Here is a 21,976-nt window from a genome sequence, read left to right as displayed (position 1 = left end):
CTCACCATGTGCTCCCTCCGATCAAAGCCTCCCAGTAGTGGCGGCCGCTGTCGATGTAGACGTTCCCCACCACGCCGTAGCTGTTCTGGCTGGTGAAGCGCTCCTGGTTGTGGCCTTTCTTGGACGTGGTTTCGTCGCGCTCCACCGTCAGGTTGTCGTGGGACACCTTCAGCTTCTTGTGGGCCGATTTGGGGTCCAGCTTGAAGGGCTGGCCTTGTGGAGGAGAAAGCGATCGGAAGCATTAGAAACATGCTTTACAGAAAAGCTCATTTATGTTCCCATATCCATAATATCTTAAACAAAACACTTGTAGTTTATATTATAGTAACGGTTGACCCGATATGGAGTGGTCTTGTGCTTACTGTTGGTCTTCAGAGTCCCCGGCTCGCTGCTCCTGCTTCCTGCTTGGTTAATAGCCTTGACAACGAAGATATACTTGGTGCCGCTCTGCAGACCGTGCACCGTGTAGTGGTTCTGCTTGATGTTGGGAACAATCATCCAGCTCTCCAAAGAGTTACACAGACCTGGGGAGAGAGGGGAGAGGAGGGTGAGATAAGGAAACTGACAGGGAGGGAAGACTCTGTGCAGTCAGTTCATTCGCTAAGAAATCCTATTTTTTACCCTAAGATAATTTATTTACTTCAAAATGCCCCTGATGTAAAGTACAGTGGCGTGAGAGCATGGTGTACTCAGTGATCCGTGGTGTGCGAGCCTGTGGCAGTGGGCACAGGTGAGAGGGTGTGAAAAGGCACAAGAGGAAACCTTTCACACCTCGTTGGCTTCATGGCTGCACTGTGCTCACTCAGGTTTATGTGGGTCATTTAGCATGTGTTTCATTATAACTGCAGTACAACATCCTAATGATTGCATGTATGTATGTATGCATGTTCATGTCATGGCTGTGTTCCCCCGAGGAAGGCAATCTGTTTGTTGGCCACACAGAAGTTAATAATCTTTCATAACCAGCAGCCTCAGTTTTGCTTTCTTACAATGCTACTCAAGAACTGTCAAGAAATATACAAGGATGCCACTTGTTGGCTTCTCTTCTTATGTTGTAAGCAGTGTCTTAAGATATTTGATATAATATGTTTTTGTGGAGTAGAATATCAGCCTGAAAATAACAGATTGTATGTCATGATTTAAAGATGTTTCCTTTCTGGTTCCTAGTCGAATCATTTGTGATAAAGGCATGCATTTAAAGTAACTACTGCTGCTATTCCTACTGGTATGCTCTGAAAGACCTAAATGAAATACATTGTAATCACACACGTAGTGATAGACTCACAGGGACTCTAATTAAGATAACTGTGCTTAACAATTACACTTAAGCATGTTGTTTCTGTGTTTTTATTAAATCAACCTTTTTCCCTTCTCATTGAGTGATTCATCTGAGGGGGGGATTTTCTGGCGTGTGACTCGGATGCCAACACTCTGACATTATGGGATGTGAAAACATAAGGTGAGAGAAATCACAGCGTCCCGGTGAACGGAAAGAGACAGGGATGTGAACGTGAGAGAGGCAAGAAAGGGAAATGTCACGTTCGCTTAATAGCTGTCTGTTCCAAACATCCTTTAAACTAGGTAAAGTAATGACAAGAAGATGCAAAGATGTTAGCATAGTTTCCAACTGTGCCATTTAAACATTGAGCATACTGACGTAAGATCTTATCTACACCCATTTCAATGATCTGCTGCACCATTGTCGAACCACATCCTCCTTTCATCTGTCACTGGCTACAGTCCATTGATGTGTGACAACATCAGAGGGTGATAGTGGCATAGAGGCTGCAGGCTTCACTTCAGGAGGTTCCACTTCCACCGCTACCTCGGCTTTTAGTGAAGCACTTCAACTCAGCTGCCTTAGGGGAGCTCGTGGCCACAAGTAGAGCGGCATGATTGTACTTACAGACCTCAGATCTGTAAAAAGTCTTTAAATGGTAAAAGAAAAGTCTGTAGAGGATATTTTTATAAATATTAAAATGCAAGGTGTGGGACAACGGCCAGTCCACTAGATGCATGTTGTTTTAAAGGGGCCCAATTGAGCTCTTTGGGGTTCTCCCTTCCCTGGCGTGTGTTATATAGGTTTGTGTGCATGTCAATGGTCTGCAAAGGCTAACCGGTTGAGCAATCACTACAGAGCCGACCAGCTAACAAATCAGAGCACACTGGAATCTGGTTTCAGACAGAGGGTGAAAAGAGGTGCTGCAGCTTGTTGAACATTAAAGCATGGAGACATGTCACAGTAGAGGTACTTACTGGCAATGTTAGACTGTCCAGTAAAGATAGCATACTGCAGCTCATAGGATACCACCGTGAACTCATCATCAGACGTCCAGTGGACAGAGATGGTGTCGTAGGACGCCGTGCACAACTCTTCCCGTATGCACGGAGCATTCGGAGCTGTAGAGAGTGAGAACAAGGAAAGTCATCGAACAAGATCTAATGCTTATCATTTCTATTGAACATAGTTGCAAATTCTAATATTACAAAATGATCACATCGAGTAACCCCAATTAACCTCGTACGTTTTCATTTATGAGCGCAAAAGCTTCATTACACAGCGGACTGAAGTGTTCTTTCCACTGGAGTGGTAGGTTGAGCAATTAAAGCGTTGCAGAAGAGAAACAATCAAATATTCACTTAAACGTCTCACGTCAAGGCAGCGGTGAGAGTAAACATCATAACCCTTGTTGTTACATAAGCTTTCTTCCACTCGTGTGTCCGCTATGCATATGTTCTAGTTGTTTTGGGGTAAAAGAAAACTTTTGTATTCACAAAACCTCTACCAGAGAGAGAGTGGACTGGAGTAAGATACAAAGGCAAGCCCAAATTGATTGTAAAGCCACTTCCTATCTCTTTCTGTGTCTGTCACTCTCCCCCTCTCCCGACCCCTCTGCCATGAGTGGCTGCACATAGTGGAGTGATTCACTTAGTGAAAAGGCCCTCCAGCGAAGCCCTCATGCGTCGCAGAGAATAAATATGAGCCAGCCATTTTCACAGTCCTTCAAATCCACTACACACGATGCCTTGTATTTGTCCCCGGCGCGCTCATAATTCACGCCGTGACATTTTGATGGGTCCTCGCAAATGGGACGTCGGAAATTAATGTTGAAAATTAATTTTTTGAGTTAATGGGCTGGGGCCTGCTCCTTCAAACACAGTGCTTGAAGATGGCAGCGACTTCAAATGAATGAAAGAAAAACAAAGTGTGTTTTTTTTAAAAGCCGGAGTAGAAGTTTGATTAAAGGCTTGTTTGGTTTTATGGTCAACGAGGAATGGAATAAAGGGCCAGCTATAGATCAGACACAAAGTATTACTTGCTTTGGATTCATTTTTGCCGATAATAAAGAAAGCCTTTACGATGTTTGAGAATTAAAAAGCCCATTCACTTTGACTTCTATTAATTAAAATCAAACAAGAAATGACTTTGATTCAAACACAAAGGTTTACCAGTAAGGTAATCCAGACTTTCCAGCAGCTTCTTCTCTCTGGTGAAGTCCAGGGCGACCGTGTCGAAGTTGTCCGTTAGGTGTATCTCAGGGATCAGCACTTGAGTTGAAGCTGATGCCATGGAAACCCTAGATCATAGAAACAAGGACGCTTAGCGTGCTTATCTGATGAATTAAGAAACAGTATTAACAAACTCCTCAAAAGTTGAATTAAATCAGCCTCTGTTTCCGAAAGAATACTGTTGTTTGAAGGACATCATTATTTCTTTGTATTTCAGTCACTCCTGAGGATGCACATAATGGACACCAAGTGTTGTTCTCAGCTGCCAAATTAATTAGTCAGAAAGCTTGAGGAGGGGGTGGAATAAGATTATGTTAAATTAAAGATGGCTTCCCAACTTTAAAGTGTTGGCTCGTGGGGAATTCAAGCACAGAAAGTACATAAATTGTTTCTGAAAGTGCACTCTTTGCCCTATCCTTAAAAGTTTGCAGAATAATATCACTGTGTGTGGGCTCTCTGACCTCTCGTTGATGCACTTGGCGGTCTGCAGGAAGCGAGCGTGGTCAGTTTCTTTCAGCGTCTGATCGGCCTGCGTGATGAGGGCCGAGGACCTCTCGATGCACTGCTTGCAGTTGGAGATCTGTTGGGCGAGCTTCCGAATCCTTTGTGTCTGGAGAGACAGGGATCCAAATAATCAAACCAAGAACGCATGAAAACCAGGGTGGGGTTGATTAACGATGAGAACGTAATCAGAGCAGATGACAGGAAATCACCCCAGAGAATAAGGTTTTATTGCTACAAGATGATGGATGTTAACATTTCCAAGTCACACACAAAAGGTCGCCTGATGCACATAGTCTTCATGTTTTCTTAATGCTATGAACGTTAAAGGTGGTGATTTATAGCAAAGGGCATGAGGGCGTATAGTGTTCAGTGTCACAGACTGAGGCTCATATGTTCTGGCCTTCCTTCTTGTTTTCTGTTTTCCGAGGTTTTGTATAAAAGGTTTATTTTCAGTCTACATGAAACAGACACTTCAAGGTTACCTCTTTCTCTCGATGTTGTGGAGAAAGTAAGAGGGGCTATGGTTGTGATTGCACGTCTAAGCTTCATGAGATTGAATAGGAAACAGTAAGGAGTGGGTTAAGCTTCTCCCATGTCCGTGCTGATACCTGATTTTCATGGCGTTACGATGTTTCTATTGCACGCAAATCTGGGAATTCATTTCCCCTCGTTCCCCCCCCCCGGTTTCATTCCTTTCTCCCTACAGTATGAGCGGAGATGTAAAGAGACAGATTGAGGTCAGTGGCTGGGTTGAGGTTAAAGGACCTTTGATCAGCAGTTTGGCTGCTAGAGAACCCAAAACACTGTCACTTCAATCCAAATCCATTGTCCTCATTGTGTTGTAAAAGAAACTAAAAAAATAGCAATTTGAGTGTGTATTGATTTCAATTGAACACTCAACAAACAAGCTTTTGTAGATATCTGTCGGACTAAAAATAAATAAGTGATACAAAAAGTCAAGTGCAAATGACACAATGGAAATCAATCCCTCGTGGGTCTCGTGTCTTATTAGATGCGGCTTTAAAGAGAAACACATCCGGGTTTGTAATACACGTGCTGTCCCATATGCTCTAGTTTTGGCCGGTCTGAGAGTTTCTCCCTTCTGTTCGCAGCGAAACGGAAGGGGTTTAAATTTGAGGCAGCTGAACAGTTTGCCGTCTGCTCACCATAGAAGGTCAAGTGGCTGTAACAAAGTATTGCAATAGACGGATAAATGGGTTCTGATGGTGACTTGGAGTGCTTTCAACGCACATGGGATGCAATAGTGAGGAACAAAGAGGATGACATTAGCAGTCTGTTGCAATCCAATCTTTTGACTGTGAATGCCACGCTCTGATTTGGAGCTCATTTGGACATTTCATTGTATCCAAGCAGGAATATATCAAATCGTCCCATTGATGATAATTAAATGTGAGGAAATGAATTAATGTTGTTTGTAGTGGGACAGGAAATCAACAAGACTGCATGGAAGCCTTTAAAAAGATGACACATTGTAGTCACAGCTAAGAAAGGATATGAAAGTGAAATGTGGGGATAAAATAGACAGAAAAGCGAAATAAATGTCATCCCTCGCCCCCCGTGTTCACCTCACCTTCCCCTCCTTGATCTTGCTCCCGATGATCTGCCTCCTCTGCTGGATAATTTCGATCAGGACATCACACTCCTCCAGGAGCTTGCCCTCCTGACGGGACGCGTTCACCTGAGAACCAATTCACACACAGAGCATTAACTAAAGGAAGAAACTGATGGATGCTGCGAACAGAGAGCGATATACACGTTTAGTGGCTATGCAACATGTCGGCCGAGGGACAGGATGTAATTTCCATCCGTCAGCCAGCGTCTAAAGCAAGTACTTGAGGAAGACGAGCTATATTCAGCCATTTTGTCTCCCGCTGGCTGGAGGGATGAGTGACAAGTAAAGTAAGCAGGAAGAGAGCAGACATGACACTCAGGAATATGCAGAACAACCAGTGTGGGACTAAAATAGAATTTTAATAGGTTGCATTTTATTTTTAAATGACCTTTGTGAGGCTCTAGAGCTGTCAGTATCCCAGTTTTAGTGTTAGCCACTCGTCCACCATTAGATTGAAAGGAATTTGATTGCTTATAATTGTACCATCATCGATCTCCAATGACATTATGTAATTGTTGCCTGACGGACCATCTTATTAGGGCTTGTGTTTTTGGGGAAAAGGGAGTGATATAGGCAAAGAAGTAGCTTTTTTTTCCCATGGTAGACATTTTGGAGTTTGGAAATAATAGTGTTTTGTAATGAAACATTTATCATTGTTCACATTATCCGATAAAAACAAGATTAAAATTCAATCTTTGTTATAAATTCACGTCTTAGGGTTGCAAAAACGTTGAAATGTAGAAACTGATTTTATAGCTAAAGTCTATTGCTGTCGTAACTTTATATTAAAGGATATTAAGTGTTGTGGCAGTGGGTTCAAACCCAACAATGATGGCAATGAAACTTAATGGAAAAGGTTTCATTTAGTTGGAAGGTGTTTGGGAAAGTGCCGTGCTGATTTTATCCAGGGTTGTTTTGCCATGAGGGTCTTTTAGAGGAAAACCAGCATGCAGCTGCATTCTGCGGGGTGTTTGATTCACTTGGAGCCTTTACAGTGTGCTATAAAAGCTGTTCAAATGCAATTATAAGACTGCAGGTCCTACCATAATGTGCACTTTCTCATTTTGGTCATTTCCTAGTGCTCCGTTCAGCACCTTGTAAAGTGTGTTCTTCTCGCTGTGGTAAAGCGATAGCACGGGGAGCAATGAAAGTGAAGTCTGCAGTGAGTGTTGCCAAGCCACCAAGTTATTCATACGCTCTCTGTTACACACACGCATGTTGACAGGTGTTTTAATAATGACATCACGGGGAGTCGTTTGCCTTTCCTACACCGAGCCAAACAAGGGCTGGACAGGACTTCCTCAATATCCTCAGCGTGGCCTTTTAAAACGTCATTTATGTGCTTTTCTAGGCCTGTGTTGCCAAGAGAAACAATTTGCCACCTGGGTTACAAAGCTTTCAGTATGTGAAGACGTGCTAAGCCGTATAATGGAACCGCCAGTGCATCTGCTTTTCAACACTGCTAATTGGAGCCTCCGATGTTATTGTGACAGCTCCTGGGAAGCTGGAGATGTTAAACGGCTTACTCTGTGAAAAACATGTATATCTGTCTTTGTGGCATGTTGTACACATTTAACATACTTTATACAAATCTTAATATATTGGGCTTCCAGGGTATGAAGCCTCTTATAGACCTTTGGGTCATCAAAAGCTCCCAACTAAACTAGATCTGAAGGGAAAGTATTCTTTGCTGATTCACTTTGCCTTTGAAATATGAATAAACATGACGTCCTCCAATATTGCTCATCTGACTGGAACCACCGCCCACAAGGCTGCAAGGACAAACACACACACACACACACACCACGCACACGCACACGCACACACACACACAGTGCGGTCACTTCTCATACAAATCATTCCAGTAAAAACTAATATTTTAACATTTAGACAAAGACTGTCAAACATTATAGTAGTCGATCTGTGGGTAATTGGTTGATGCAGTAGAATGATTAAGTAGCCACACACACACACACGCACGCACGCACGCACGCACACACACACACACACACACACACCCCCAGTGTTTTACCAAAGTACATCAAGTGCAAAGATGTGGAGCATCTAATGGCTGTGGGCAGAGCCCTCTGGAGCATGTGAACAGTATGATAGATTGCTCCCTGGTAGAGATATTACATAAATGACTCAGTCCTCCAGGATATGCAAAGTTGTTGAAAGGCACCCAAACTGAGCTTACCTCGAGGGAGGTAACTTCACTAGTCCAATATATTTAGTGACACGATGCGTGTTTTCTACGACGTTAAGCCAGAGACCTCAGCTGTGTGACTTTGCTCCAGTGTAAGCATTCATTTCCCCTCACTTGGAATCAGTTGCATTACAGACACTGACAACTGCTGCATTTGACCCATATTTGACCATTTGTGATTATATAATGGATTGGATTCAAACAAGATGGATACGTTTTAACATGATTAACAGTGTGAATTGAAACAACATTGGTTAGGTTTAGGCAAACAAAAGACTTGGTTACGAAAAATCATGTCCTCAGGTAAAATTTGTTTTAAAGAAGTTTAAACAAGCTAACATGTTGTTCGTTTTACACAGGCACCGACAAAGGCCTTCTGGGTAAATAGTCCTGTCTGTTTTGGTAGTTTGTTGCTCATTTCATTTGATACACCATCTAAATGTCAGTTTTTATAGTAGCATAGTGCGATTGATCCACATGTTGCCAGCAATACAGAAAAGCCAGGATTTAAAATGGTGTGGTGCGGAAGAATTCAATTGTGGCTATAGTTATAGTTTTCCTTTCTAAGTTTGACTGAACAATGTGCTTTTTTCATTTGACAACAAATGGAGTCTCAGAAATGTCAGAAAGTGTCAGGAGCAAACTCCAGAGAAGCTTTGGGGACGATGTGAAATATTCAGCAAGCTGTCGGTGCGATGCTTTTACTGTGTGAAGCCTCTTTTAATCCCAGTCACATTCACGCATGTCATGGAGAGCTGCAGGTTTTTATGAGTTTATTTTTTCATGATCGCCACCAAGTTCCATCCTCTACTCGTGCAATAGGTCTTTTCTCACCCACACAGTACACAAGCTACGGTGTGTGTAACGCTGTGACCATAATGCACTGGGGGAAAATGGGTCAAGTTCTGCTCTCTCTTAAAAGCATTATTTCAGCATTTTATTTATTTGATATGACCTCTTTTCCCTCGCTTTCGAGTCAGTTTGAGCTATGTTTTATCGATTATGTTTTTATTTGTCTGTCCATAGCCCTTATGTGCCTTATATATCTATTCTTATGTGTGCCTTTCATCTATTATTGTAATATTATATTGTATTATAATGTTATGTCTGCTGTGAAGCACTTCTGTAAAACCCTCTGTTTGAATATGTGCTATATAAATCAAGTGGATTGGATTATTTATACATTTCAGATTTTTTAAGTGAAGTCTGTCCTTTTTGTTTTTTTGTATTTCAAATGACTGCACTATAAACATTTAAGCAGGATGGTGACACCGAAAGATACAAAATAAATTGCACTCAAGAAAAACGTTTTTAAATCTGCTTAATAAATCACAATCCTTTCTGCTTGTAGTTTCTATATGGCCTGCCATACAGAGAGGCTGCCCTCTATTATTTCTAAGCCAAGATGTCAGTGCGTTTTAACCCTGTGGCAGTGCTGTATTTAAAGCTCCTTAGTGGGCCAGCGTAACATGAACAGACAGGCTTTACACTGAATTCCCTTCAGTAACGCTAAACCCACACATGTATCATATTAATAATACAAATATTCGACAAAACCAGTTGCTTTACAAATATTTTTTGAATGGAATAATTATTTCTTAGAGTTTTAATGTTGTGGCTAACCGTTGGCTAAATAATGTCAATTACGTCAAGTAAAATAGGAGATGTCAGTGTAGAATTAAAACTATTTCTATGGTTTATATATCAAAGTATTTAAATAATAGTTCTGAAAGTAAACATACAACAGCAGTAGTGCACTTAGAGGACTCACCTCTACATGTTGACAAGTCTGGATCAGTTTCCCCATGATAGACTCCAGCTCATTGTTCCTCTTGATCAAATTGCTCAGGTTGGAGTCCAGGGCTTGCTGTGGCAAACACAAAACAACACAGAGTGAGAAAGTAAAAATAAATAGCTGGGAAATAAATGCAAAGGAACAGACGTGGAAGGCAGAGTCGTAAATCAAAGGAAGTGGAAAAAGCAACCGATTCCCCCGCTTTAGGTTTTTCTGCTTACACAAGAAGTTGTAAGAAAACCTCAGGTGATGCATCAACAAAGTTCAACAGCAAGTGGAAAACAACTACACAAGATCAATTGATCAAAGAATATTTGATTCCTCAGCAGCAAAGACTATCTTCCCTCAACTCTTCTTCCTAACAAACATCCCAAACTCACTTTCCTCCGTCTTTCTGACAAGGTGCGTTCAGTTTCCACGTACCTCTGAGCTCGCCGGGTACCCGTCATCATCCCTGTACTGCCTCCTCATCCTGCCCCGTGCGAGCCTCCGACAGAGGAGCCTTCTCTAGGAGAGGATGTGACTGGGACAGCCTCTCCACTGAGCACCAAGGCAAGAGCAAACCCGACCAAGCGGCAAATTAGGCATCAAAAGCCTTCCCTATGAGTGCACGAAGCAGCGCTCTCGGCTAACGAACCAGCAAACAGGTGACAGCACGTCAGCTCTGTCCCTTAACGCTCCTCCCTTCCTTTTTATCTCCCCTCCCCTTTTTGCTTTTTGCTGCTTTTCATCCGCTAAGGCACAAGCTGTCTCTATTGCTTTCCAGACCGCCGTGTTATTGCCAAACCGAGCGTGCTTAAGCCGCTCTAATGCCACGTCTCCACCGCCCTGTGCAAAACTGTTTTTCAGAAGAATTTCAACTCACAAACGCTGAGATTTCCCTGCATGTTTTTGAAAATGCTATAAAAAAGGGGATTGGAGCAAGGCCCGACTGTCAAATAGCAAAGATAGCTTGGATTAGAAAGCCCAGGTTCCTGAACACATCATGCGTTTGGGTAAATCCTTCACTTTCTTAATCTAAAGTCAAACAAATATGGCTAGCTAGATATGCTACATTCCCACTTTTTAAGCAGCAGTGTAAACACAGCCAGGTTCAGATGTTACGTGGAGGATTAAAAAGGAGGGGAATATTGAATAAACAACAACCACAGTGAACACAGAAAGAGACGGTGGGATTTGTGTGTCTTTGTGTGTGCTTGTGTGCTGCTGTGGCACTAGGGGGCTTAATGGGTGGCCTTAATACGACGATGACACACAAAATCAAAAGCGGCATAAAGGTCTTCTCCGAGATGAATGTGTGTGGTGCTGTCATGGCCATTATCATCCGTAGGGATAAAAATAAACCAGGCTTGTATGGGATGATGAGAAAAAGCGTCACAACGATAAGTCAGCAGATGTTAAGCGGTGTATGCAGCAAAACGAATGCATGCAAACGTAAGCGAAAAGGGCGAAACATATTTATAGTCATGTATACGCTTATGGCAGTGCTTCAAATGTTGAGAAAATAAACTCGACATCTCCACACGCACATCTCCAGTAAGTAAAATACCCCTGTGACAAACCTGCTGTCAGTCTCATCTGTGTGTTTGTAGATTGTATGCACAGTTACAATAGGTTATGAAGGGGTTAACCCACATATTCAGCCTCTATGTTGACTAGTATGAATCTCTGCCATCCAGCCGCTCACCTGACTATCACACTGCTTGTGTATCCTGAGTATATCTCTCCATCTATCTGCTATCCTGCTTCTCCGTTGCCAGTGCAAGCCAGATTTGTACCCAAATGTCGTTTAATATCTGCTCTGAACCAACTACGCTAAACCATGTTGACCTGATGAGTTTTTAGATACACAGTAAGCCAACAGATTTGGATTAAAAGTGTTGAGCTGCACGCCTGTAAAATCATTTCACACCCCTAAACTAGAGGTGCGGTTCAAGTGCATATACTCAAAGGAACAGTATGGTTATCATTTTTATTTTTTATTTAACCAGATAAAAGCATTGAGATAGAATCTCATTTGCAATGCTGACCTGGCCAAGAAGGCAGCAACGTTACACATAACACAAATATATAAAATACAGAGAACATAACTAAGAAAGGTGCACTACTTATTACTGCAAGAGCAGCTGGTGGTAAGGACTTCAGACAACTTCAATTTAAAACATGCTATTGAGACAAGTGCCGTCAGTTTGAGGCGTGATTGAAGGTCATTCCAAGACCAAGGACCATCATAAAAGAGACTCCTTTCTCCAGCCTCAGTCCGCACAGCAGGAACCTGGAACCGTATCCAGGCACTGGNGGGTGTGTGTGTGTGTGTGTGTGTGTGTGTGTGTGTGTGTGTGTCTCTTTTGTGTGTGTCTAGTCTATTCTATAAGATTATTATGATAGATGGATCTAAAAGGCTGAATTCATTAACCACATTTTTAGTTTGTAACTTGATATTTGTGGGCTTGCTTTTGAAATACTAGATATTAAATGAATTATAATTGTAGTTCACTCAGTGTTAGTTTTACAGTAGCTGCAAGGCAAAGGCAAGTATAATCAAAAATCACTAGTTGGTAAGATGTGTCTTTATGCATCGTGTTCTGCTATAGAGACATTTTTACAAGTAACACAAAATGGGTGGAGGCCTTTTCCAAGAATGTGAAGTCTCCTTATACTTTCTGTATTTTGTTCCATGTTGAATGCTATCCTTTTAAGGATGATGTCATTACGATCTGTGAAGAGACACCACACAAATACAGTGTTAGCACTAAGTTTGGTGACCCATTAGCACAGCAGTAAGCATATGCAAATAAAACTCAACTCTTTGGAAGTTGGAGACCTTGTACAGGTCTCTCTTGTAAGTGTGTTTGTTGTTAATCCCAAAGGGACTTCCTGGCACCATAAGCTTGAATAAAACAGCCATGCACACACAAAGTAGATATAGTTACTGCAAAGTGGTTACATTTCCCCAAAGTTGGAGGTTATCCAGCAGCACTCTTCAGAATGAAAGCACACAGATGCAAAGCCTCTTCATTCATTCAAGTCTCATCAGCCTCCGTACTGAAGCGTCCTCTACGTCAACACCGCAAAGTCGAGTTTTTCACCTTGAACTACATGTTCCCGCCTTGCTCCGGGTGATATTTCAGTTTTAGCTTCAAATGACATTGTGCGAGTACAGACAGAGGGTATTGAGTTCAGCCGTAATTTGTCACGCACAATGGACAACTTTTTTCATTTTTGAGGAGAAAATGTACATTGATAACTCGAAGCCAAAAGAAAACGTAACACCAGGAAGATGATGTTGCAGTTCTTTGGCAGTTATTTGGCATTGATAAATCAAGCAAAGAAACTATGAAACAGGCTGTGAAACAAAAGCTCAGCTCTGGAAACAAAGCCTCTTTTAAACTACTTGTTTATTGTTTGCTTAACATAAACTGCTTTGTGTGCAATGCGGGGGGGGGGGAAACCTCCTCTTTCTTTTCGTTCCCAACCTCCCAATGACCACTCTGTGAGTTTAAGAAAGCTGGCCTCGGCTGCCTTTTAAAGAGGTCTTATTTTGAACAACCAGGAATGAGTGGAATGTGGTGGAGTCCGTCTCTTCTCTCGGGGTGACACCATTTCAGGGATAAAGTAAGACAGGGTTACGACCAGGACCTTTGGAGAGGTCACCGACGCTGTGGGTAGTCTGGGATTGTGGGATTATACATCACACGTGTGCAAATACACGTGACCACGACGCACAGGGTTTAGTCAGTCCCTTGAAGGTTTAATGTGTGCAAAAAGACACATCCATGCATATGAGCATTACTTACACCTATCCATGAGCTCCATCTTCAAGAGGCATCTTTATGACTTAGATATACAGTGTCTTAAAACCCCTCCCAGTTGCTGATCACTATCTTGGACAGTACATTAAATATGCATTCATTTTGCATGACTCATGGGAGGCTGGGAGCCGGTCTTGCATACATTTGAGTGCTTTCGTGTCTCCCTTTGGCGCCCTGACTACATTTTTACTCATTTAAAGTTAGTCAAAGTTTGGGCACTTTCGTGAAATGCAAAACAGATTTACCCTCTCGCTGACCTCTGGCCTTTTGAACTAAGTTGACATGCGGGGCAGTAAAGCGTGGCTTCAATCAGAGAGGAGAAGATGCAGCTGGTGCCAGCCGGACAGAGACTCTGCGGATTTAGATGATGTTGTAGAGTCTGTGAGCTATCTGTCTCTGTCAAGTGATATCAGGGAATACACTGATCTAATCAGGGACAAACTAATACAGAAAGGCCCCCGAAAACAGGTTTAAGAGAGGAACAGAGGGGGAGGGGGAGCCATGCAGACAGATGAAGGGATACAGAGGGGGGAGCAGGAGATAAAGTCGTGATAAACATCAAATAACGATGCACTACTTCCTCTGAAGTGGATATTTTTGGTAGAAGAGAAGTGATAAAATGTAAATGGCTTTGAGTCACTTTTAATTAGTGTACTTTTGGTGAACTGACCCTTTAAATGTGCCCACTAGTACGCCCACAGAAGAGACCACTCATTATGACTGAGAGCGTTCATTAGGTGATTCAACAGACTTGAAACGAGGATTCTGAAGTGTGTGTGTGTGTGTGTGTGTGTGTGTGTGTGTGTGTGTGTGTGTGTGTGTGTGTGTGTGTGTGTGTGTGTGTGTGTGTGTGTGTGTGTGTGTGTGTGTGTGTGTGTGTGTGTGTGTGTGTGTGTGTGTTATGTGTGTGTGTGTGTGTGTGTGTGTGTGTGTCTCTCTCATGTGTGTGTGTGTGTGTGTGTGTGTGTGTGTCTCTCTCTCGTGTGTGTGTGTGTGTGTGTGTGTGTGTGTGTGTGTGTGTGCGTGCGTGCGTGCGTGTTTGTGACAGAGGGCTTCGTTAAGTTAATGAAGCAGTCATACGTGTATCGTTTCTCCATCTGCACGCAATGTCGTCATTACGACTTTATATATAATTCTCAACATAATTCATTCATAAATAAAGTAAATGATAATTTCACTGAACCAGCAAGACATGTTAAAATAGTAAGTTCCCAATAGAGTGCACGTTAATGAACATTTAAAAAAAATGGTTGCCAAAACTGTGCTGATAGTTTGGTTAGGTTTATTCACCAACATAACTTGGTTTAGTCATGGAAACATCCTGGTTGACTTGTTGGCTGTCTCTGAAGTAATTGCATAGTTTGGGATTTTGGAAGTTAATAAACCGTTTTTTCTTTCTCTGCAGTTGATATGGACATTCTACGAAAGCTGTTAACCCCAAATGTTTATATGTTCAGCATCTCAAACTGTAAAAGACACACAGTTTGAATGTCCTCAGGCAGTTCATTTAAATTAACATGTATAGCGTGAGTCACAAGTATATGCAATCTTTAATAATGGGATTAATTCTACTTAGTGTATTTCTTCAGGGGTTGGAAACATGTCTTGAACTGCACCTAATAGTACACAGCAGGGATTCAGAGTACGTACATCATGCATATATGAGGCATCATGGTTGTTGAGTCTCGTTTGCGTGCACAGGCCATATTTTGCTACCTGTGAGCATGTCAGAGCGACGAGAAATCTGCCATTGCTTTGCTTTTTAAATTACAGCAGATAATTAGCCTGTATGATAACGGCTGGGTGTGCTGACTGTGCTATGTTACGTTCTCTCTCCGGATGAATGGAGGGAGCAGGATAATTAGATGATGCACTGACCTGTAGCCTCCCCGCTAAGTATTCTTCTTTTGCTGACTCAAGATGAGGAGGCACAGACACACTTGTCAGCCGTGATGACAGGACATAAAGCCCCTCATGTGGAGCAGAAACACTTGGAAACCAGCAGCGGGCGTATAATAACAGATCAATGAGTGGGATGCTTTTTTCGCTGATTTTCTTGAGAAACAAGAAAAGTGCTGACACTAAAAACCTTTCAAGTGTTGCTTTTGGCTATTGTTTGGTCTTCTCTTTTACTAATTTAACAAAGCTACATGTACACATGTCTCAGTAATACCTTTTATTCTTCACAACTAAGATTTCTGTTTCTTCCATTATACCACCAAAGTTGTGCCGCCGCTCTGAGGAAGTATTACAAACAACCCACTTGAAGATGTGTTTCAAACCTCTGGTAAAAGAGAAACCTGCTTCTCATAGAAGTCAAACCACAGCTTTGCATTTTAAGCTTAGCAAGGCTGAACAAACATTTTCAGAGTGAGCGTGCAAGAGGGTACTGATGGAAATGTTCCCCGGTTTAAATTACGCTTTGGAAACGCTTTGTTTTTTCTCGGCCATTGTTCTGCGAGAAAGTCTGTGATATATGGGATTATCAGAATTTGACCTTCATTGGCTGCATCTGCTGTGTTATAGGAGTTACATAACTGGCAGTGAAGGGGTTAACCCTAACCCTTACCCCGAAGTGTATGCAATTCTAAAATAGTCGTGTATCCCTTTTAAGAAATGTTCTTTATTTTTTATGATTATGGGATTATTTTAGAAAAAGCATCCGGTGGACATTCAGAGTAACACACCCTGCTTCATGAGCTCTGATCACACACACACACACACACACACACACACACACACACACACACACACACACACACACACACACACACACACACACACACACACACACACACACACACACACACACACACACACGGCCTCTATGGCCATTACACACTCTAATAGCCATGCTCAATTAAGCACACCTACACCCTGCAGGCAATTGGCGCTCATTAACCTGCAGCCTCATTGAAGACACCATGCCTCGTCACTAATGACACTCCACATATTCACTGTGTGTGCATGCCTCTGAATACCCTCCTGGCACACTGGCAGGATATAGTGATTATGCTAATTGCTTAATTATTCAGCAGAGATAATAAGTCAGCATGAAATGATAAAATCTCACTTGATAATCGAGTTAGATAGCTGGGTAAGGATAATAGGAGATTGCATACTGCATAAAATTACAGCTTAAAATAAAAAAAATGTGTTAATGGAGTGTAAGCTGTTCAAAAATGTTAATATAAAACCTGTGATGTATCTGCCGTTAAAGGCTCCAGGTTAATTAGAGTTCAGGTTTTAGAGAACTTTGATAAATCTTTTAAAGCCAAATCATCCCAAAAAGACATATTATTCACAAAGGAACAAATTAAAAAGAACTTGGAACAAAAGAAAAGTCAACCAAGGTCTGTGCTTACCTTGAGTTTTTCATATCGGTCGCTCAGCGCTGCCACCTGGTGGTCTCGGTGCCTCCCCACCAGTTTGCACAGCGAGCATATCAGCTGATCGTCCGTGACACAGTACATGTTCACCTTCTCCTCCTCGTGCTCCAGGCACTGCAGCCCCCTGAGGTGGGAGTCTGGCATGGGCTCGATGAGCCGGTGGCCGGTGAACGGCTTCTTGTTCGGGTGCGTTGCTCTGAGGCACTCCTCGCAGTACGACACCTCGCACGTCACACACGTTTTCACGGCATCCTGTGGCGGGTCCTGCTCACAGAACTGGCACTGGATGGGCTCGGGAGGCGTGCCCGGGCTGGACATGGCGGCACTGAACGGGACCAACGCTAACCGGTCTCTCCCTTCGTCTCCGGGAGAGTTGGGCCCGCTGTGGGGCGCAGGCAACGCCAGCGGAAGAGGGATCCCAGCCGAGGATGAGGCCCTCTGTACTCTATCAATAATGTTCTGCAACGTCACGTTTCTCTTTAGTCCTTCTAGTCCACGTTCAGGACTCAAGGAGATGACATATCTACAGGTGGGGCACTGGAAGGCGCCGATGCTCAGAACTGATTCGTTGGTGGCACAGTGAGAGATGAGGATGCGATGGGCGCAGCCGAAACACAGGCTGTGAGCGCAGGGCAGCAGCAGTGGGTCTTCAAAGAGCTCCAGGCAGATTGGGCAAGTCAGCTCTGACTCCAGTGTGTCCATCCTGCTCAGAGGAGGCCAGGCGGGACCAGGCGCAGCGTCAGCGAAATCCAGAAGAGCCGCTCAGCTGTCTGCAGGCCGGAGACAGAGAGATAGATGGTGGAAGGAGAGAAAGGGGAAAGAAAGCAGAGGGATTTGTGATTAAATGGTGTGAAACGGCTTACTGCTTTTCATCTCAATGGAGCAGATCACTGAGCAGACTTAAAGAATGGAAGTGTTAACTACTGGATTATCTAAGTCTGTGTGAAAACGGACCATGAAAGCAATTGATATAAAATACTAGACGAATAGAATAGCTTCAAAAAAAATTGACCTCTTCAAATCAACAGCAATAATTAGGTAAAGACATGCTGTGTGTTGACCAATGTTTGCAGATGTGACCGGTATTGTTTCTGGCTTTGCAGTTGCAACACTTTAGTTCAGATTGAGCTTGGTTTAACAAGACTGATTTTCACAGCAGACCCTTAAATGCACCACTAAGGCAGAGTTTTCAAAAAGTGCACGCTTACAACAGCATTCCAAAAGCTCCTGGACAGACACCATGTTGTTTAATAGTGTATCCCCATGTTTAAATTAGCAGTTAATGCGTAGTCATGTGTTCTCTGCAGTAAAGGTAATGCCCTCTGTGAAGCTCCGTGGTTTGATTAGAAAGTTAAACTGTGCATGTCAGTAATTGAGAATGGAACCATAGGGGTATAATGTTGATCCTTTTAATTTTAAGTTTCAGCACTTAGCGTTGTGGCAGTAGGGTGTAGTTCTGAATTTGGGTGCAGCAGTGGCAGCTGCAGGAACAGCTGTAGTCAATTGGTAATTAGTGCAAATGTCCATTTACTCCCCCCGCAGAGGAACTCGGCCTCCATTTCTGTTTGACCCTGGTGCTGAAAGTCACCCATGTTCAATATGTGGGATAAGTTTGTGTGTGTGTGTGTCTGCATTTTCATTTGAAGTTTGGTTATGCCTCAGAGGGAAAAGCCTACATTCAAAGCATATGAATGCGATCAACATCTAGTTATTACCGTGTAAGAAAAGTCAAAAAACAAACTTTTTAAGATTAGATGAAACCTAAACAAACCCTTCAAGGGAATTAGATTCGAAGAGATTGATTTCTACAGAAGCAAAGAAAGTGATATATAGATAAGACTAGCCCAAATGCAAACTATTGAAGATGAAATAACAACACAATTTAACTTGTGCTGTTTGAATGCATAAAAGAAAAAGCCTCAAACATAGTGAAGATTTGTTTTTCCCAAGTGGACACGCGTATTTATGCAAATTGAAGCATAGCTCAAACTCATATTTAATATAATTCAAGTTTAAAAATGATAATAATCACTGTAATTACTGTGAATCGAATGCATGCGTCACTGAGGCACGGCCAGTCTACCGTATTTGTTGTTTCAGTAGATGTCACTGTTTACTGGTGTGTGCTTCTGCTCGGATCCCCACACTCACATTCTCCCTACCGCTCATATCACACTATCTTTATGCGTGGTTTCCTTTCATCCTCTGTGTGCCTCTGATAAACTAAGTCGCCCGTCATATCTGAGGTTAGATAACATTCATTTGCAGAGGAGGATCAGTAAACGGATTGAAGGAAAAATAACATTCTTCGGTTTATCATCAAAACTAAAATTGTGCGAGTCAAGAAACTCTGCTGTCCAGATAGCGTTTAGAGGGCAGATATTGAGTAGGAGAGATTGAAGAGATGCAGCAATCACACGCTCCAAATGAAATGAAATGTGTTTGGAGGGCCTGTAAACACAACAAATCCTCAGAGACACTCACATCGACAGTACACGTGTCCATACGCATCGATACACACTTCCTTCAAACACACGGCATGAGACACAGAAGAGCCTCCCTCAGGTGTTAGTGTTGCCAGACATATATTATATCAGTCCGTTAAAACTCAGAATATCATAATGTTTAAGCTTTTTGCTCAATTTACCACAACATTAATACATGAAAATCTTCATGGGCTTAAATCAAGCTTTGTTTGCATGCATGTTTACAAGTGCGTAGTCTTCTGTCTGGTATTTTCTGAGTTAATACAGCACATATTGGTGTGTCCTGAATATTTTATTATTGAAAGGTTTGGCATATTAACACGTCGGAGGCCAGTTCCAGCAATAAAAAGCACCAGCACTGGTTCATTAAGTCTCACTGCTGGCGACTGTTGAATATGAGCAATAACCTAAAGTCAATGCTTGAACACCTGGATTGAATTATAACATGTTTAATATGGCCATAATCTTACATAGCATGCTAACACCGTTTAAAAATCCTGCAGCACAGTTCCCTCATTGTATACAGTATCCAGTTATAATATGTTGAAATCCATGCCTCAATCAAAATCTATAACAAACAGTAATGTGTGATGTGTGTAATGTGCATTAAGTTAATTTAGTGTATACATCGAGGTGGTATGTGTTGGCTGCAGTCGATCCCTGTGCACGAATGTCAGCAAGGAAACATACAGCATTCTCAAGAAGCAGAGAGAGGAAGTGAGTTGACAAAGAAGGTGAGGTTTGACACTGATGGAGCTCTGACAGCTTGACAGGAAGGGGACATATGGGGGCGCCAAAGCATAAAGGGAATAAATCCATCTCATTCTGACACAAAAACAAAACATAGACTCCTACATTTGACATGCAGAGTTAGATGGATCCAAACTGGCTGGGTGAAATGCCTCTTAGCACACCATAGGTGACACTGTTGAACCGTGCATCGAGGCAGGCACACAACAGATGGAGGAAGAGGAGCAGGGAGAGGAACAGGAAGTCAGACTGGAGGAGGAAACAAATCCAAGTTGTTTATTTTCCCACCATCCCCTTTCGCCTCATGACTGTCAGAGCTGCCACTGTGTAGAAAGACTCGTCTAAAGTGCTGGCAACACTCTAACGTCAGTACCCATTCTCTTCAGTGGGGGGCAATACAAAACAGAGTGAGCATCAGTGGGAGCATCACCCAGCTATTTCCCTTCAGTGTCTGCATGTGAGCAATAAACAAGGCGTCTTACCCATCAGAAAAATACTATTTATATGCTTGTGAACGGGCCATAATAATGTAAGAAAATACACAAACATTATTTGTGTTTCTTGTAGTTTTTCTTCTGCCAAGTATGGTAACAAAATCGGCACCACACATTTCGAAAGCATCATGTATCGGTATGTATACTATTTGAAACCTAAGTGCATATTTTTTCATTATGAGTTCCTTACATAATGATTTCTGTTACTTTGAATTTCCTTTGTAGCCTCGTCTGGATGCATAGAGCCTTTCCCTGCTCTTTAGTTGATGTTGGGAATTGGGAACCCGAGCAAATGTTCACCAGCATGGTCCTACATTTTCCAAAACATTGATGAGTTATCCTAAAGCCTTTTAGTAAGCAACATTCAAATGCATTTTAGTTTTTTTTAACTGTTTGCCCGGGGCATGCAGCTTCACCTTTTTAATATTTTAGCACAAGTTCATGTACGTTGCCATCAGCTAGAGTAAGCTGAAGACAAATGAACTGGAGTCTATGTCGGGGAGTTTATAGGTCAAGTTGACGGACAGTGTTTGGTAAAAACTGAAACCAAGTGCCTGAAATTACATTTTAAAAATAAGGCTGTATCAAATTGCAGTTAAATGGGAAGATGTCAGTCAAATCAAATCAAATGTTTGGCCCTATTACAGTACTTTTACTTGACATTAAACTGTGCGACTGTACTGTCAACCTCTACACACAGCTGCAGTTCAAGTTCACGTCCTTACCGTCTACAGATAACAGAATGACATCTGACAGATATGATATGCTTTGGTGTGTGTTAGACGATCTGTGGTAGAGATGCCCTTCCTTCAAAAAGAATCAGATTCCTGTATCATCTTCTCCTTCTAATCCTGACACTTCTTTGTATTGCTCTGCCTCTCTCCGGTTACAGAGCCGTGTAACCAAGGTCCAAAATGCTACCTTTCTATTTCTGAGAGGAACAAATGTCATTTCTCTGATGCTACTGGCAAATGTGTAGTGTTCTTATTTTGAAATAAAAACCTTGTATATGGTCTCTCATCCGTAAATGTCAGCGAATAACCTTTTGCTTTCCAAATGTTTTCAGTGTTAGAGAGAAAGCTCACTTTTGATATTTTGAAGAGACCCTAAGAAAACTAGTAAACACTTTCAACACTCGGCCCTTAACTGCCCTGTAGTGTGTTATACAGGTTTTAGTGCATGTAAATGGTCTGCAAAGGATACAATGGCTTTGTTTACTTCTAGACACATCTAAGCGGTTGACCAATCACAACAGAGCAGCCAGCTAACCAATCAGAGCAGACAGAGGGGGTGTCACAGTAGAGACACTACATACAGATATGAACCTGGAAAAGCAGAATAGGGGCCCCTTTAAACTCTTTCAAGCTGTTTGTATTTGGGCTAGAATTCCCCCATTA

At 42.3% G+C, this 21,976-nt stretch overlaps 1 protein-coding gene across 2 annotated transcripts in view; it reads right to left on the bottom strand.

The window, feature by feature from the left end:
• LOC104944396 (E3 ubiquitin-protein ligase Midline-1) overlaps positions 1 to 21,976 on the bottom strand; it is a 37,023-nt gene that overhangs the window by 898 nt on the left and 14,149 nt on the right. Inside the window, exons 2-9 of one of the 2 annotated variants that reach the window (XM_010769922.1) lie at positions 16,826 to 17,619; positions 9,625 to 9,720; positions 5,606 to 5,713; positions 3,972 to 4,120; positions 3,451 to 3,578; positions 2,257 to 2,400; positions 363 to 524; positions 6 to 213 (exon numbers count right to left, since the gene is read on the bottom strand). In XM_010769922.1, coding sequence (XP_010768224.1) covers positions 6 to 213; positions 363 to 524; positions 2,257 to 2,400; positions 3,451 to 3,578; positions 3,972 to 4,120; positions 5,606 to 5,713; positions 9,625 to 9,720; positions 16,826 to 17,551 — 1,721 coding nt within the window. In that variant the 5' untranslated portion in view covers positions 17,552 to 17,619. Of the gene's footprint in view, positions 1 to 5; positions 214 to 362; positions 525 to 2,256; positions 2,401 to 3,450; positions 3,579 to 3,971; positions 4,121 to 5,605; positions 5,714 to 9,624; positions 9,721 to 10,071; positions 10,236 to 16,825; positions 17,620 to 21,976 lie in introns of those variants that run through there. The other variant, XM_010769923.1, reaches the window with a different exon arrangement.

The sequence above is a fragment of the Notothenia coriiceps genome, unplaced genomic scaffold (genome assembly GCF_000735185.1).
Source record: "Notothenia coriiceps isolate Sejong01 unplaced genomic scaffold, NC01 NC01_scaffold00008046, whole genome shotgun sequence".
Taxonomy (NCBI): Eukaryota; Metazoa; Chordata; class Actinopteri; order Perciformes; family Nototheniidae; genus Notothenia; species Notothenia coriiceps.
The sequence above is the reverse complement of the archived record's forward strand: the minus strand, read 5'-3'. Positions and strand labels throughout refer to the sequence as shown.